Source organism: Cibotium barometz, chromosome 36, assembly GCF_041138505.1.
Source record: "Cibotium barometz isolate CiBa-2024 chromosome 36, ASM4113850v1, whole genome shotgun sequence".
Lineage (NCBI taxonomy): Eukaryota > Viridiplantae > Streptophyta > Polypodiopsida > Cyatheales > Cibotiaceae > Cibotium > Cibotium barometz.
The window spans coordinates 18,840,634-18,858,906 of NC_141081.1; the positions used below are offsets into that span (position 1 = coordinate 18,840,634).

The following is an 18,273-nucleotide window of genomic DNA, read 5'->3' on the forward strand; positions in this document are numbered from 1 at the left end:
TGGAGCACGAGTAGGTGGAGCACTGCCCAAGAAATAGCATGGTCGACTGGTCGCCGAGGCGCCTCGGGACTTCAGTGAGTGTGAACTTGGAAGCAATCATAATTTATAAGTGACTTTTGGGCGCCCAAACTTTAATGAAGTGGAAACGCACTCACTTATAAATATTGGCTAAGTCCTAAGGGCTATTTGAGCCTAGATTGGGTAATACTTACCACCTGTTCACATGCCACACAACCATGTAAGCAGACAGTTTCACACGCACGGTTCACGAGCGGGCGTCCCCTTACCCAGAACTACACATTGGTCAAGCAAGCATGAAAACAGCATGCAATTTCATTTGCAGGCAAGCACATAAAGATGCTATGCAATGCAGCATTGGCATGAGCAATTTCCGTTCATGAAACCATATAAGACCAGGCGTTTCCAGGCAAGTATACGCAATACCAGACCCAGTGGAAAGCCAATCCTCCAGGCGTTTCCAGGCATGTACACAAAGGCACAAGTCCCAGCGGAAAGCCAAGTCCTCCAGGCGTTTCCGGGCATATACACAAAGACACAAGTCCCAGCGGAAAGCCAAGTCCTCCAGATATTCCGGGCATGATAACATCAAGTCCCAACGGAATATCCAACTATACAGCATAACACGTGTCAATCACCTGCATAGGCATATTCCATAAGCCATGGACACTAATCCCATATATACATAGTGTGAAAGCAAGAGTGAACCATTCGGGTGGCCAAATGGTGACATTCCCCCCGCTTCTAAACAATTGTCCGCAACTGAAATGCATCCAAATATGTCTGAAGCACACGCGGGCAATCTTTGAAGAACTCTTCATCTACCCATTTAGCATCAATGGGAAGATAGTTCTTAAACTTCACAAGGTAACGCCTCACAACTTTGCCTACAGCAAGCTTGCGTTCCTTGTGATACACAATCTGCTCTCGTTGCAAGATCTCCTCAAGCTCATTCACTTGTGGTGGATCCTCAATGACCATTTCACTGGGCTCCGGCCCTACATACTTTCAAAGGAGACTCACATGAAAAGCATTGTGTATGTGCCAATGACTAGGTAATGCCAATCTGAAAGCCACTTCATTGATCTTCTCGATCACTCGAAAAGGTCCATAGTACCTGGTTGCAAGCTTAGGATATGCACCCTCTTTGCCAGGCCTCTTTGCAAGTCTTGCTTTCTCAAATTTCAGCAATACCCAATCATTCTCTTTAACATCCAATTGCCTTCTATGCTTGTCAGCAGCCTTTTTATGCTTGTCTTGTGACCTTGCAATGGCTGTCCGCACCTGAGCAAAAGCAATATCCAAGTCTCTTACATACTCATCAGCTGCAAATATCTCATCCTTCGTGCGAAGGATGGGTGGCAAAACCACCTTACCATAAACAATCTCAAACGGGGCCTTTCCCGTAGATGCATGCACCGTGTTGTTGTATGCAAATTCCACAAGCGGTAAGTACTTCTCCCAAGAAGACTTCTGATCCGCCACATAACATTTCGAGAGATCCAACACGGCTGAATTTGCAGCCTCACTTTGCCCATCCGTTTGAGGGTGATAAGCTGATGAGAAGTCCAATTTGGTGCCCATATTATCAAATAAGGCCCGCCAAAAGAGACTTGTAGTCCTGGGATCTCTATCCTCCACAATGGACTTCGGCATTCCATGATGTTTGAACACTTGTGCAAGATATATTTTAACCATATGCTCAGCTTTGATGGTCTTTTTGACCGGCAAGAAATGAGCTTGCTTGCTAAACCTGTCCACAATTGTCCAAATTGCATCATTACCCTGTTGGGTGCGTGGCAAGTCCATAATGAAATCCATTGTAATACTTTCCCATGGCTGCGTGGGAATAGGCAATGGCTGACCTATCATGTGAAGTGTTGCCTTGCACATCCGGAACCATATGCACATTAGGTTTCGGTACATTAGCATTTTTAGCTTTGTTCTTCTTATTTGGGCATGCTCTTGCCATGTGCTCAATGCTGCCACAAGTAAAGCATTTGCCTTCACGCATATATTGCTCCTTCTTCTCAGCACTAAGACCAAAGTTTGCCGGCTTATAAGGGCACTTTTTAGCAAACTTATTTTCAGCTTTTGTGTTGGGTCTTATGCTGTGTATGCACCCAGAGGAGTGCTAGTGATCATCAGTAGGTTACTGGGGCACTTTTTACTTCAGTTAGTGGAGGTTTTTTCCCCCAGTTTAGTTCAGTTTCACTTATATGCAGTTTATAAGTGTTTTGGTCCACCCGGCACATTTATGGCCGGACATGTGAACACTTATCTTTTAGGGTCACTATCATGTGGCTATTGTACTTGACTTTTTGATCATTGAGATATACTGAAGTCGTGTTCACTCCTCTCTTGTTTTCCACGCTTGCTTGAACCTGTGTAAACCCTAACCCTAACCCTCCATTGTCTTCAATTGGTATCAGAGCATTGAAGCTTTGCATTGCCCTGCCCGTACACTTGTTGTTGCTGCCCGTACATCATCCGTACATCCAGTCAAGCGCCGCCTACAACTTCTGCACCTGGTCACCTTCAGTCGGGTACTGCACGTCACCTTCAGTCGGGTACTGCACGTCGCCTTCAATCAGGTACTACAACAGGCGTCGCCTACAGTTACGTACGTGTACCAGCTCCGTACAGTAAGCGTACGTGTACCAGCCCCGTACAGTAAGCGCTGCCAGCAAATCGCCGCCTGCTGGTATCCGCCTGCAACCTGTCAAGCGCAGCCTTCAGCCCGTACACCTCGCACGCGTATGCTTCTGCTTTCGTACATGCTTCCGTACAGCACCTCGACTGAGTTGCTGAGTACCTGCACAATACAGAAGTGGTAAGCATTACATATTTTGAATACTGGGCATTTTTATTTTCTCTGTGAAAATATACAGGCACAACAGGCAGATTTTCTAGCAAGGAAATATACAGGTTTTTTTGCACAGTTTGGGTGCAGCAAATTTGGGCATTTTTGGGGCATTTTGGCATTGTGTACGCCATTTGCTGCTCTACTCAGTCATTGGTGCATTGAGCTGCACATTCAGAGAATTGAGAGTGCAGGCAGATTTGGGTGAACTGTATTCAGTGGAGTACAGTTATTATCAGGGTTTCTGCTATTGGGTTTTTTTTTGGTAAACAGGTACAACATTGTGCGTAAAGCATAATGGCAAATCAACAGCAAAGTGATGTATTCACATATTTGTCTAAGGAAGACAAATTGGATGGCACGAACTACTCCTTGTGGAGTTTTATGCTGAAAAATGTGCTTGTGGCAAAAGGTCTTTGGGATTTCGTTAGTGGTGATGAACCACGTCCAGGTCCATTGGCTCCAGAGACTCCTCACCAAGGGGGTGCTCGTGGACGAGGACAACAGGTACAGGCTCCAGGACAGCCATTGCCTGTTCAGAGAACAAATGCTCAAAAGACATGGGATCCCAGGGATGCACAAGCTTTGTCACTCATTGCATTGTCAGTACAGAGGTCCATTATACCTCATATTCGTTCAGCTGGCTCTTCACACAATGCATGGGTGACTTTGGAGCAGATGTATGCGGCTCGTAATGAGGCTAGGATCTCATTTTTGAAAAGAGAGCTGGAAAATCAGAAAATGAATGAAGGAGATGATATGTCTAGCCACTTAAACAAGCTGCAGGATTTGAGAGAGCAACTCATCAATGTGGATGAGATTATTCCTGAGACACAGCTTGTGTCCACCATCTTGCACTCTTTGCCAAGATCTTACTTGGCTTTTCATACCTCTTTGAACCTCAGCATGAGGAATGCTGTTGAACCCCTCAAGTATCAGGAACTTGTTGCTCTCTTACTACAAGAGGAGCAAATGAGGAAGAATATGAATATGAACACAAATGCTGAACAAGCATTTACTATACAGGTCAAAAGGGGAAAGGAAAAACTCAGCCAAAGAGTGCAAATCAGAACTCAGGTGATGGTGGTTCTTCACAAGATACCAAGAAAGGTGATGGACAGCCCAAGAAGAAGGGCAAATGTCATTACTGTAAGAAGCCAGGTCACTACATCACGGAATGTAGGAAGAGGATTGCCAAAGAGAAGGCAAAGGAAGCTGGGATGTCAGTTAATGATGCTTCTAAAGCTCCTCCAGAGACTGCTTCTTTTGTTGAGGACAGGGATTACTGTTTTCATACATGCAGCTATGATGCCTCTTGGTCTTCACAGGCACTCAGTTTGACAGAGCATGCATGTACTTGGTATTTTGATAGTGGTGCCTCAAAGCATATCACATCTCGCAGGGATTTGTTTAGTCATGTTGGCCATGCCCCTGTTGGCAAAACTGTTCAGTGTGCCAACAATGCTTCATATCCAGTTCGTGGCATTGGGGAGATTCAGCTCACAGCCATTGATGGCTCCATTCTCCGCCTTACAGATGCCTTATATGTACCAGGGATAAAGAAGAATTTGTTGTCCATTTCTTCTTTAGCACATTGTGGAATGCAAGTCCACTTTGATGATGATAAATGCATGGTCAGAGACAAAGCTAATGCCTTGACCTTGATGCTTACTGGTACACTATGTCATGGACTTTATCAGTTGGATGCATTTCAGCCAGTGGTTCAGTCTGCTTATCATGCATTCACTCTTACTCCAGCTATGGTTGATGCGGAGTTATGACATGCTCGCATGGGGCATGTAAATTTTGGTAGTCTTATGCTTATGCAGCGACATAATATGTTTACAGATCTACCTCTCATGGAGAAGCCTCCAGATCACATTTGTGAAGGATGTATTTTGGGAAAAATGCACAGGTTTTCCTTCCCACGTGATCAGGCTCTAAGAGCAACTGCAAAGTTGCAACTTATACACAGTGATCTTTGTGGTCCCATGCAGACGAAGTCATTAGGTGGTTGCTTCTATTTTGCAACATTTATTGATGACTTCTCTCGTATATGTTGGGTCTATCCTTTGACACAGAAATCACAGGTATATGATGCATTTTTGGCCTTTGTAGCACTTGCTGAGACAGAGTCAGGATGCAAGGTAAAGACTCTCCGTTCTGACCGAGGGGGGGAATATATGTCACATATGCTGAATTCCTTTCTTGGGAGTAGAGGTATAAAACATCAGTATACTACTCCTTACACTCCACAGCAGAATGGGGTTGCAGAAAGGAAGAATCGGTCACTCATGGAGATGGCCAGATGTATGCTAAAGGCAAAAAGACTACCACATATCTTTTGGGTGGAAGCAGTAATGTGTGCTTGTCATATTTTGAATCGATGTCCCACAAAGGCATTGGTTTCTATTACTCCTTTTGAGGCTTGGCATGGCCGCAAGCCTTCTGTATCGCATTTTCGTATCTTTGGGTGTCTTGCATATGCACACATACCCAAAGAGTTGAGGAGGAAGCTGGATGATAAAGCCACAAAATGCATTTTTGTTGGGTATAGCCGTGAGAGCAAGGGCTACAGGTTATATGACCCACTATCCAGGGAGATATTCATCAGTCGGGATGTGATTTTTGATGAAAAATCAGAAATATCCATGGCTGGTTATGAGGCAAATCAGGCTGAAAATGATGTGTTTGAAGGTCTACTACCCATGGAGTTTCATTCCACAGTTGGTGATCCAACTCATGAGGGTACTGGACAGCCAGCAAATGATGTAGGTGGTGCAGAAATTCAGCAGCCAAATGAGCCAGAAGCTGAACCAAATATGGGACAGCAGGCACCACAGGTCAGACATATACCTAGATGGTATTTGAGGACATTACAGGACAGCCATTTAGAGGGTCCTCTTGCTGGTCGTACTCGTAGGGAAACAAGGACCAATGAGCATGCACACATCATGGATTTGAATCTGGTTATGGCAGCCAGTTTACAGGATGATGATGAGCCTGATTCATTTGTGGATGCACGAGATAATGTGCATTGGAACAAAGCCATGCAAGATGAGATTGATTCTATTAAAAAGAATCAAACATGGGATTTGGTTGATCTGCCCAAAGGCAAGAAAGCCATTGGTACTATTGACAGGTACAAAGCCCGTCTAGTTGCAAAGGGCTATGCACAGAAGAAGGGCATTGATTATGAGGAGACATTTGCTCCTACATCCCGTATGTCGACACTTAGGTGTGTCATTGCATTGGCTGCACATCGTGGTTGGGTTGTTCACCAGTTGGACATAAAGACTGCATTCCTACATGGGGACCTCGAGGAGGAAGTTTATGTATTTCAGCCCATGGGATTTGCAGAACATGGTCATGAGGGGAAAGTATGCAGGCTGAAAAAGGCCTTGTATGGTTTGAAACAAGCTCCACGAGCTTGGTATGCAAAAATAGATGCTTTTCTACTCACTCAGGGATTTGTGAACAGTCCATCAGAGGCCACTCTGTATGTAAAGAAAGAAGAGACAGATCTGCTGGTCATCAGTCTTTATGTGGATGATCTCTTGCTCATGGGATCAAATGATGACAAAATTGCAGCTTTTAAGGAGATACTGCAATAGACATTTGACATGTCTGACTTGGGCCTTGTACATTACTATTTGGGCATACAGTTTGTGCAGGATAACAGAGGCATTGGGTTGTTGCAATCACGCTATGTTGCTAAACTTCTGGAGAAGTTTAAATTTCAGGATTGCAAGCCTATTAGTACTCCTATGGAGCCTGGGATGAAACTGTCACTACAAGATGACAGTGTTTCCTTTGATGCCACTACATATGCTCAGGCTGTTGGGTGCCTCATTTACTTGTGTAATACAAGGCCAGATATTCAGTATGCAGTCTCTCAGTTGAGCAGATTCATGCACAGCCCACGGTTGTCACATTGGCAAGCTGTGAAGCGTGTATTCCGTTATTTGCAGGGTACCTTGTCTCTTGGGTTGCTTTATCCTGAGGGGGGTGACATGCAGTTACATGCTTACAGTGATTCAGATTGGGCTGGTGATTTTGATACCAGACATTCCACTAGTGGAAATTGTTTCTTCCTTGGCGCTTCATGCATTTCTTGGCTAAGCAAGAAACAGACCACAGTGGCCACTTCGTCTTGTGAGGCAGAGTACAGAGCAGCCTACACTACTACTGTTGAGTGTGTTTGGCTGCGTCGTCTTATGACTGATATGGATATTTCAGTGGAGGAGCCTACACCTATCTATATTGATAGTCAGAGTGCCATTGCTGTGGCCAGGAATCCTGTGTTTCATGCGCGCACGAAACACATTGAGATTCACTATCATTTTGTTCGGGAGAGACTCCAGGCAGGAGATATCAGTCTGATCTACTGTCCTACAGATCAGAATGTGGCAGACATCTTCACCAAGACATTACCACGTCCGAAATTTGAAGCATTCCGCAATGCTTTGAATTTGTTTCCTTTTGGTGGATGATATCAGTGATCACATATCACTCCAGGGGGGTTTGTTGGGTCTTATGCTGTGTATGCACCCAGAGGAGTGCTAGTGATCATCAGTAGGTTACTGGGGCACTTTTTACTTCAGTTAGTGGAGGTTTTTTCCCCAGTTTAGTTCAGTTTCACTTATATGCAGTTTATAAGTGTTTTGGTCCACCCGGCACATTTATGGCCGGACATGTGAACACTTATCTTTTAGGGTCACTATCATGTGGCTATTGTACTTGACTTTTTGATCATTGAGATATACTGAAGTCGTGTTCACTCCTCTCTTGTTTTCCACGCTTGCTTGAACCTGTGTAAACCCTAACCCTCCATTGTCTTCATTTTGGATCTAATTTGGCTTGGTTTTGGTCCCTTTTAGGTGGCTGTCCATCATTTTGCAGTTTTTGGACAGCCCTCTCTTTGCCTTGAAATGAGGGTTTAGCCTTATTGGATCGACTCAATTTGAGTTCCAATTGCTCGGTGGCGGTGGCGGCTGCGATTAATTGGTGTAAGGTATGACCAGGATACATTTGTAATCCCGCTTTGTACACGGGTTGCAATCCCGATTGAAACCTTCTATTCCTTTCCGCCTCGGTGACATGCATAAATGGAGACACCTCCAAAAGCACTTTTCAAAACTTTTGTACATATGCATTTACCGATTCCCCCTCATTTTGCTTTACCAAATCCCACTTCATTGTTATCTCATTCAATGCATTGGGAGGCAAGAATTGAGCATAGAACCTCTCCTTGAACTCTTTCCATGATCTAACAGGATTCGGTGAGAGCTTCTCCGTGAGCCACCAATGGGCAGCAGTGCCTTTCATGAACATGCTTACATGCCGGATCATGGATTTTTGAGTGAAATCCTCATCACTGAAAGCAATATCAAACTGGGCAATAAAAGCAAGTGCCTTTGATGCATCATAATCTCCATGATATGTGTCAAACTTCACAGATTTGTCTCCGGCTTTGAAGTCACGAGACTTTGATGCATGTGTGTGCATCTCAACATGTTTTCCCCCATGTTTGTCCATTGGGACAGCTCCTGTGTGACAAGCATCATTTTTGGACCAAAAGGTGATGCATAAGGCATAGATACATGTGCCCTGTAAGCATGAGGCATAGCTGGCCCCTCAACATGCATTGATACATTTTCAGCCATAACTTCTCCCTCACGAGCACACTCGAAGGCATGAGTGGCATGAGAGATACGCGGAATACCTGCACCAACAGAAAATTGCAGCCCATGTTGCATGTGTTGTGCATGTACATTTTCAGCCGGCAATGGCATTTGACATACATTTTGACCACTGCCATAAACATTGTATCCTTCACGGGCTACATGAGGTATTCCTGCATGGCGTGAAGTCACTGATTGTTCCTCTCCCATCGCATGGAGGTTCATCCTCTTAGACATAAGTTCTTGTTCGGGTACTTGTGGGGATTCCAAGACATGTGGGATGGTTGCCTTTTCTACATAGACATCCTCGGTACGAGCCAAGTATGCACGTGTTGCATCCCTTGGTTGCATGTGCAACTCTTGAGCAATCATTGCCATTGCATGATCCATATAAGATTCAGCTTTCTTGGTCTTCAAACGGTCATGTACCAATGGATCCTCGCGACGATAGAGATTCAATTCTTCTTGTTGTGCATGGAGAAGAGCCTGCATACGAGTAAGTTCAGCTCTCAAAACTATGGACTCTTCTTCTTGCATCTTCTCTTTGCCATGGGGTGGCTGTCCCACATATTCATGTTCCCTATTGTGCACCACATGAGTTTGCTCATCCTGTAAAGCATTGGAGGCATGTATTTCATTGTCCCTGCCTCTTGTATTACCATCTCCAACATTCATTGTATGGCTGTCCATAATGTTCTAAGTGTAGAGATAGCTAGTGTTCACGGTAATCGTCTCTCACGATAGAAGTGAAAGAGAACCGTATGCTCTGATACCAATGTAACTGATACCAATGTAACTTGGTTGAACACAATGCTAATCAATACACTTAAATACACTAAGATTTGAAGGACACTTGCTCAAATACAAGAAGTAAAATTGCTGAATTTGACAAGAGACACACAATGAGCCGGAACAGCCGACCCCTCCCTTGAGTAAATTGTATTACTATTGGAGAAATTCAATACATAGTTTCACGGGCATCCATTGCCAAATCCTCCATGCCAATGCATATGAAATTCAGCATTTAGAAAACAATGGTATGTCGATGTAGATCACCAAGGAGCTGCCTTGATGCCCGGCCCGACTTCAGTGCCCATATTCTCTACCATTGGCTCTATGTTCTACCAAGCAAGGTAGCAATATCTTCAAGAGCACATAGGACAAGAGAAATACTACACAGGGCGGCTAAACAAGGAGTCCTGCCCTTCTACTGAGTAAGTAATGACAATACATTGTCCAATTACCTTACCAGTCTTCATAGAAGTTGTTGCAAGCGGAAGCCTTCGCGTTGGAAGCTTTAGAAGTGTTGATATCTTCGATTTGCCGCAATCCTTCGCGACAAAAGTCTTCAAGAGGATGAAGGGAACCTTGGGAAAGCTTCCCCTATGGTTCAACTTGAGAAAGGAAGGCTGAAATTAGGGTTTTCAGCAAAAAGACCAGAACTTACAGCAAAAATGAGAGCTGTTTTGCTGAATTTCAGTCATTGGGAGTGAGTAGGAGAGTGATTAGCACTTGGAAACACTCTTGGAAGCTTGGAAAACACCCTAGCAAGTTGGGTATGGCTATGGAGAGCTTGGAAATGGAGAGAAATGGTGGAAAAACAGAGTTTTCAGCCTCCAAAAATCCTCATGAAGAGAAAACACGAATTTCTCTTAATAAGAAAGTGAATTGGGGTCCAATCAGGTGAAGGGACATGGGGAGATGCCCATTTATGAGAAAAAGGGGAGGATCAGGTCCTGGACATTGAGTCTTGTCCGCCTCGGGACTTCAGTGAGTGTGAACTTGGAAGCGGTCATAATTTATAAGTGACTTTTGGACGCCCAAACTTTAATGAAGTGGGAACACACTCGCTTATAAATATTGGCGAAGTCCTAAGGGCTATTTGAGCCTAGATTGGGTAATACTTACCACCTGTTCACATGCCACACAACCATGTTAGCAGACAATTTCACACGCACGGTTCACGGGCGGGCGTCCCCTTACCCGGAACTACACATTGGTCAAGCAAGCATGAAAACAGCATGCAATTTCATTTTCAAGCAAGCATGAAAACAGCATGCAATTTCATTTGCAGGCAAGCACATAAAGATGCTATGCAATGCAGCATTGGCATGAGCAATTTCCGTTCATGAAACCATATAAGACCAGGCGTTTCCAGGCAAGTATACGCAATACCAGACCCAGTGGAAAGCCAATCCTCCAGGCGTTTCCGGGCATGTACACAAAGGCACAAGTCCCAGCGGAAAGCCAAGTCCTCCAGGCGTTTCCGGGCATGTACACAAAGGCACAAGTCCCAGCGGAAAGCCAAGTCCTCCAGATATTCCGGGCATGATAACATCAAGTCCCAGCGGAATATCATATCCAACTATACAGCATGACACGTGTCAATCACCTGCATAGGCATATTCCATAAGCCATGGACACTAATCCAATATGTACATAGTGTGAAAGCAAGAGTGAACCATTCGGGTGGCCAAATGGTGACAGGGTTGGTGTAGAAGGTTGGTCTCTGATTCCTTGGAGTGCCACAAGAATATCATTTTGAATTCTATGGAATGGCTTACGAAGGACCTGCTCGAATTTTTTCCACGTTGTAACCGATTTTCCGACGTGTTGTCATCGTTGCCACCACAATAAAGCAATGTCTTTGAGGAGGGATACTGCAAAAGTCACCTTTTTGGATTCAAAAAGATTCATGGTTTCAGAGTATAACCACAGTTTATAGAGCCATTGGTAGATGCGCTTATTGCACTGACCACCATAGGATTCAGGGGGTTTAATTTCCAATTTCTTTGTTTTACTGGCTTGTAAAAGACAATAAAGAGTTTTAAGGTCCTCGCCTTCTACCTCGGAAGGAATGACGTCTGCGTCCGCTAGTACTGTTGCTGAAGCATCTGTTGGTACGGAACTCGTGTAGGAGTGGCGATCCGTGTGGAGCTGCTGGATCTGCGAAGCCAAGGATGCCATAGACTCCTCGAGTTGCTGTTGGAACTGCTGCTGACGTTGCTGCAAAGCAGGCTGCCATTCCGGACCAACCTGTGGCACTCGAAAGATCACCATGGTTTGACAACAACTCTTGTCATGGCTATTCCTAACCCTACTCTCCCCTTTGATGTTTACACGGATGCTTCTAATATTGCCACTAGTGCCGTCTTGATGCAACAAGGACGTGCTATTGCGTTTGACAGTCATAAGCACTCTGCAATTCAAGTAAGATACCCGGTATATGACAAGGAATTTTTGGCTATTGTTCATGCCTATGGTGCATGGAAACATTATCTCCTTGGTGCGGATTCAGTGGTGAAAACAAATCATCATTCTTTGAAATATATCTTCACGCAGCCATTTATGAATGCTAGGCAAGCGCGTTGGGTCGAATTGTTAGCCAATTTTGAATGGGAGAGAGAATTAGGGTTAGAGTTCATGTAGAAGACATACACAGAGAAAACAAGGGAGAGAGAGAGAGTTGTGGGGATAAGTCAACTCACCAAGTGTGAGTGTGTGACTCCCCTATCACACATGTATATTGCACTAGTACACAGTGTGCACTTAGTACATTAAAAGTACCAAGTGTACTATGTACTATAACTTATGGGCTTGTACACACTGTAAGGGTGGGCACAGTGCCTTTACCCCAACAACTTTCATATGACAATTGAGTATGTTCTTGGTCTTACCAATGATTAAAAGTACTAAGTGTACTATGTACTATAACTTATGGGCTTGTACACACTATAAGGGTGGGCATAGTGCCTTTATCCCAACAATTTTCATATGACAATTGAGTATGTTCTTGGTCTTACCAATGTGGTTGCGGATGCCCTTAGTCGTATACCGCCATCTTCGGTCTTAGCTGTTTCTACAGTTTAAATGGATATACCTCAAAGTTTCAAGGACCGTTATTCAAAGGATCGTGATTTTGGAAATGCATTTCGAATTCTCAATTCTCAAAATGCAACTCCTTCTGACTTAAGGATTTATGAAGCATATATACTAGTGGATGGTTTATTATATTATCAAGATCGTATTTGTGTACCTCATGATACTCATGTTCGAAGAGTATCGATGAAAGAACATCACGAGGTCACTTATGTTGCACACCCAGGCATCAACAAGACATATCGTCTTTTGACAGCTACATACTATTGGCTCAAATGAAGCAAGATGTTATTAAGTTTGTTACAGCATGTCTCTCGTGCCAACGTATGAAAGCTAGCAGACAAGTTCCAGTTGGTCTTCTTCAACCACTTCCAGTTCCCAATGAACGTTGAAAAGTATTAGTTTGGATTTTATCACTTCATTGCCACGTTCTTCTAAAGGCAATACACAAATTCTAGTGGTGATTGACAGATTTTCTAAAATGGCACATTTCATTCCGTGCAAGAAAGCAGCCTAGGCTTAGATATTGTAGTACTGTTCATACAATATATCTTCAAACTTCATGGATTGCCAAAATCTATAGTTTCTGATTGAGATCCAAAGTTTACAAGACATTTTTGGACTTCGATATTCAAGTCTCTTGGTACAAATTTACTCTTTAGCTCTACTTATCATCCACACACAGATGCACAAACGAAACGAGTTAATCAGATTCTAGAAGAAATGCTGCGTCACTATGTTCAGTCTCGATTAGCTTCATGAGAAGAATATTTATCTTTGGTGGAATTTGCTTATAATAATCTTATCATTCAGCTATTGGAATGACACCTTTTCAAGCAGCTTATGGCCATACTCTCCTTGTTCCTGCCAACTTGGTTCTTCAACATAAAGTGGCTTTAGCAGACCAACTCATTTAGGAAATGCAAGATATTCTATTACAGATTAAGAATAAGATGGTCAGCGTCCAACAACAATATCAACGCTCAGCTAATAAGCGTCATCGTCACATTGAATTTCAAGAAGGAGACTTGATATTATTATATATTGCCCCTCATCGATACAAGATAGTGAAATCAGTCTTCCCAAAGCTTCGCCCAAGATATTATGAACTCTTTCATATTATTAAGAAGAACTCATCTCTCAGTTATAAGTTGGAGTTACCACCTTCTTGGGGTAGAATTCATCCCAACTTTCCATATTTCTTGGCTCAAGAAGTTTGTGGACGGTGATTTTCCAGTTTTAGATATTTTGGATTATGTTCCAAAAATCGAAGATGAACGCATACTCTTAATTCCAGAGACAATTCTTAATGTCAAACAGAAAGAAACACGACATAAGCTCACTACAGAATTTTTGGTTAAATGGAGAGATCTTGATGATTCCGACTCTACTTGGCAAAGTGATGAAGACTTACAAGAATATCCAGAACTTCTTCGAGAATTCTTTCAAAGAGTCCCATCTCTTCTTAACCGGAGTCTTATTTTAAGTGGGAGGGAATGTCACGATTGTGACTAACTCTCTGAATCTCTCCTTAATTACTCCTTAATCTCTTATTAACTGAAAAGACACCTGTGAAGGGTCACACCCTTACACATGGGTCACTATCAAAGGACATGTCTTCATTAAAAGACAGACCTCTAAGTCCAAAGAACATAACCATTGATTCAAGAGCCACACCCCTTCCCAGGGATGTGTCTCTTCACTTGTACCCTTTCGGCCTCTATTTAAGAAAGGCCCCTATCTCAATGCAAACAACTCAGTCTTTTCCTGTAGTATTTGTCTTATGTTCATTAATTAAGTCTTAATCATGTTAATAACCCTAAAATCAATCCTAACCCTAACCCTAAAATCAGCCCGCCCAAACCCTAAAATTGGGTGTAGCAAGTGTTGAATGGAAGAGCACGAGAGAATGCCCTATCAAATTCAAGCCCCAACTCCTAATTTTTCCTGATTAAGTTTGGGCTAGCCATATGCAGGACACTCTTGATTCAAAGAAACAAAAACAAAAAAAACCTTCAATCAAGAGACTTACCTCTTCAAGCGGCACCCCTTCATGAACAGGCAATACACATGGGTCACTATCAAAGAACATGTCTATTCATTAAAAGACACACCCCTAAGTCCAAAGGACATAACCATTGATTCAAGAGCCACACCCCTTCCCAGGGACTTGTACCCTTTCGGCCTCTATTTAAGAAAGGCCCCTGTCTCAATGCAAACAACTCAGTCTTTTCTTACAATATTTATCTTATGTTCATTAATTAAGTCTTATTCATGTTAATAAAGCTATAAAAGCTTTACAAGACCTGGAACAATAATAGACCAACACTTCAAATACCAGACGGAGCATGAAGACATATACAATATAAAAACACCACACTGAGGCGGAATGGCCGCCCCCAGTAGGAACTTCTTTATTCTGAGAGAAGCTTTTACAATAAACAAGGTGCGGGTGCATGCAACAGTACGGAGCCAAAAACAGCCCCGAACTCCGCACCAAATCAGCCCTAAAGAGCTCTCAAAAACTGTCCCAAACTTATCCAAAACAGCCCTAGAAACAATCCCACATCTGCCCATGACAAGGCCAGAAGAGAGAGAGAGAGAGAGAGAGAGAGAGAGAGAGAGAGAGACAAAAAGCCTGATAAAGACGAATCGGCTAGCTAGTAGATGATCAGAAGCAAACCGGCCAGCTCTGTTTCAGCCCACAAAGGAGTCGACCAGCCTTATCGGGCTCTGGGAGAAGGCGACCAGCCATGTGGCTACTCTGGAAGAAGTCGACCAGCCCTGGAGAAGTCGGCCTACTGAAAATAGCCCTCCTACCTTGCTTTAATAGAGTCGACCAGCTATATTTGAAGTGCTTTTCCCTTTATGCCCAAAATAGGTGAACTTGCTCAAAAATATCGACTTTATGCTTTTCTTGGCTTGATGCACAAGTTTCAGTCCAAAATATCAACTTTTTGTGCTTTTTCCCGGGCTTGTAGACCAAGTTTGCTCTAGGTGCCTCTTTCTGTCCACATATCCATGATCGAAATAATAATATGTCCAGCCCGTCTTTAATGATATGTGAACACACCGACTTATAAATATTATAAGTCACTTTGATGAATAAAATCCCATGCTGCTTTTGCTGTGTGGCCATCTTTAAGGCCAAACTTTGCTAGTAGATGCTCCAACTTTCTTCTAAAATCGCCGTTGACACCTTGGTTCCGCTCAGTGTGTGAAACACTGGTCAAGACTGGTGAAGGGACCAAATGGTGACGTGATAAATATGAGACTGGAGAAATTGAAGGGCCTCCTTCAGAGTTCTAGAGCCGTGGCATTACACTAGAGGCCACCCAACCTCGCATCCATTCATGCAACCCAACATTGCATCCATACCATAGTTTTTCCATACGGCAACCATACGTCAAACGCATACGGGTATGGAAGTACGAAAAAAGTACGGTTCACACTCCCAAGAAATTCCATACGTTGGATACCATACGGCACCCTAAATTTAAGGAAAAACATGCTACATATGACACAAAAAACCAAAGAAACTTGAAATTGCAAAGATTTTGGGATTAGAAAAAACATAAATGATGTAGAGCCAGAATCCAAACTCCGGACTTTATATTATTGTAACTTGTTTACATCATACATGTATGATCAATGATGTATCATGTAACATGTTACATAAGTAGGGACTAGGGAGTGTGGAGTGGGCAAATGCCAAAACCTCACTTGTAGGCATAGTTTTTTCATACGGCAACCATACGACATAGGTGTATGAGTCTGGAACTATGAAATAAGTAAGGTTCAAACCTTGGAGAAATTCCATACGTGGGATTTCATACTTGATTCTTAAATTAAAGGGTAGACATGCCATTTTCAAAGAAGTGAACCATGAGAGACTTAAAGTATGTGAAAGCCATGATAGATGGTCTATCATAGTTTTCACAAATTGACCATGTTTCATCCGTCATTACTTTCACACATTGACAACTAATCTCTATGTCTAGAGAAGATGCAAAACATTTTCTTTTTTGGCTGAAGTATGAAAAGTTTTTCCATACGTGACCATACGCATACGGGTATGGAAGTATGGAATATTTTCCATACAAGTATGAAAAAAACTATGATCCATACCATCACAACCTGAGGTCAATCTTATCAATGCGACAAGGAAATGTTAATTTTCAAAGGTACGCAAGTCGCAAGACCCTCTGCTTCCTTATGATGGCAACGGCTACTTGTGCCGTCATCCACAACAATCACGGCAATTATGGCAGAAGAGGAGCCCTAATGCTGGCCAAGATACAGGGCACCCAACTTCCCATCTCTGTTCCCAAAAACGATAATCCAAGTACGATAACTAGCTGTGTAGCATACAGTGCAATGAAGAGAAGAAATCATTCCATCGTGGGGGTTGCCTCTGCTCAGAACCTCAAGGATAGTAGACCTCAGCTGCCATTACAATCTTTGCAGCTTTCATTGTGATTGTGAATGGGTTAGCTGGATAACCTAATTGAACTATGTCCATCTTCCAAAGAGCCAGCTCACTTAGATCAAGTGTACAAGCAGCCTGGGGCAAAAGGCTTGAAAGAAAAGCTATGAAATTGCAATATTTGATCAGGAGACTACAACACACACACACAGAGCAAGAAACAAGAGAGTCTACCTGGTTGTACATCCTGGTGTTGGGGAACTGGGGCGATGGCTGCAGGTCATAGCCATCATCCATCACTTCAAACTTCTCAGGCCCATCCTTCTCCGTCCAGAGGTCCTCAGCGCCTTGCTTGTGGAAGCGGGCCGCAAGCTTCGTGATCTGCTCATTTGAGGAGACATAGTTGGGGGGCCGGACTCTGGACATTTTCTGCCAGGGCATTTCCAGAACGGGGGATGCTGCGATGAGCTCGGCTCTGCGCCTGGCCTCATAGATGTGCTTCTCCCGCATCAGCCTGGCCTTCTCGATCTGCCTGGTCTTCTTCAGCTGCATCCGCTTCCACTGCCATTTGGTGACCCCGCCCGGATAGGTGCGAGGGCCCCCGCCCATGAAATGGACCGGTGCGCTGCTGCCGCCACTGCGAAGTGACGGACGGTAAGGCAGACCCACTTCCAAGGGCGGAGTCTCGCACGCCCGGCGAACAGGCATAGTCAGAGATGAGGGCATATAGATTGCCATCGAACGGCTTCCCGTCATCCAAATTGATGCAGAGCTCAGAAGTTCCGCCATGGCCGCCTCTTCGAAACTCTGCAGAAAAACAGGGATATGGACATACCAACTTATAGGATGGGCGGCCTTGTTTGAAACCGGCTAGGGACCAGTGGTTATGTGGCCCAGTGATACACAAGGAAGCATTCTTTGAGGTGACGTGTTCTTAGGAGCTTCTAATCAAGCATTCTGAGGTGACGTGTTGATGCCAATCTCTCTCAATATGTGTCCACAATATTTTTTTCATAGGGTTGATTAATTAATTGTGATAGTGGTGCAAGAAGGTCGAAATCTCCGAGGTTTTGTTTAAAGTGGAAAAGTATTTTTTAATGTATATATATTGCAACGGAGATGTTGGAGGCCGACGCCCATGCCCTTCTATTTTTGGGAGGCATGTGTAAAAATGTTGACAGTTGTCATGTCTCCATGCATCTTTCGTTCTTGGCTTGTTATTTCTCTATCTGTTTTGCCATGTCTGTGTGTAGTCTCTAATTCGCACATCCTTGATGGGACACTGATGCTCTCTCTCTCTCCCGCACTATCTGTGTTTGCATGCAAAACGTCAAATATCCACAAGGTGGACGACCTTTTATTAAGGGAATCTGTATAAAAGGCCGTGCAGCACAGGCTATTCA

At 43.6% G+C, this 18,273-nt stretch overlaps 1 protein-coding gene across 1 annotated transcript in view; it reads right to left on the bottom strand.

Annotated features, from left to right (window-relative positions):
• Nucleotides 1-17,718, bottom strand: part of LOC147617573 (uncharacterized) — a 63,466-nt gene extending 45,748 nt beyond the window's left edge. Inside the window, exon 1 of the mRNA XM_086775857.1 lies at nucleotides 17,105-17,718. Within this exon, the coding sequence (XP_086631983.1) occupies nucleotides 17,105-17,659 (555 nt within the window). The 5' untranslated portion in view covers nucleotides 17,660-17,718. The remainder of the gene's footprint in view (nucleotides 1-17,104) is intronic.
• Between the last annotated feature and the right edge of the window lie 555 nt (nucleotides 17,719-18,273).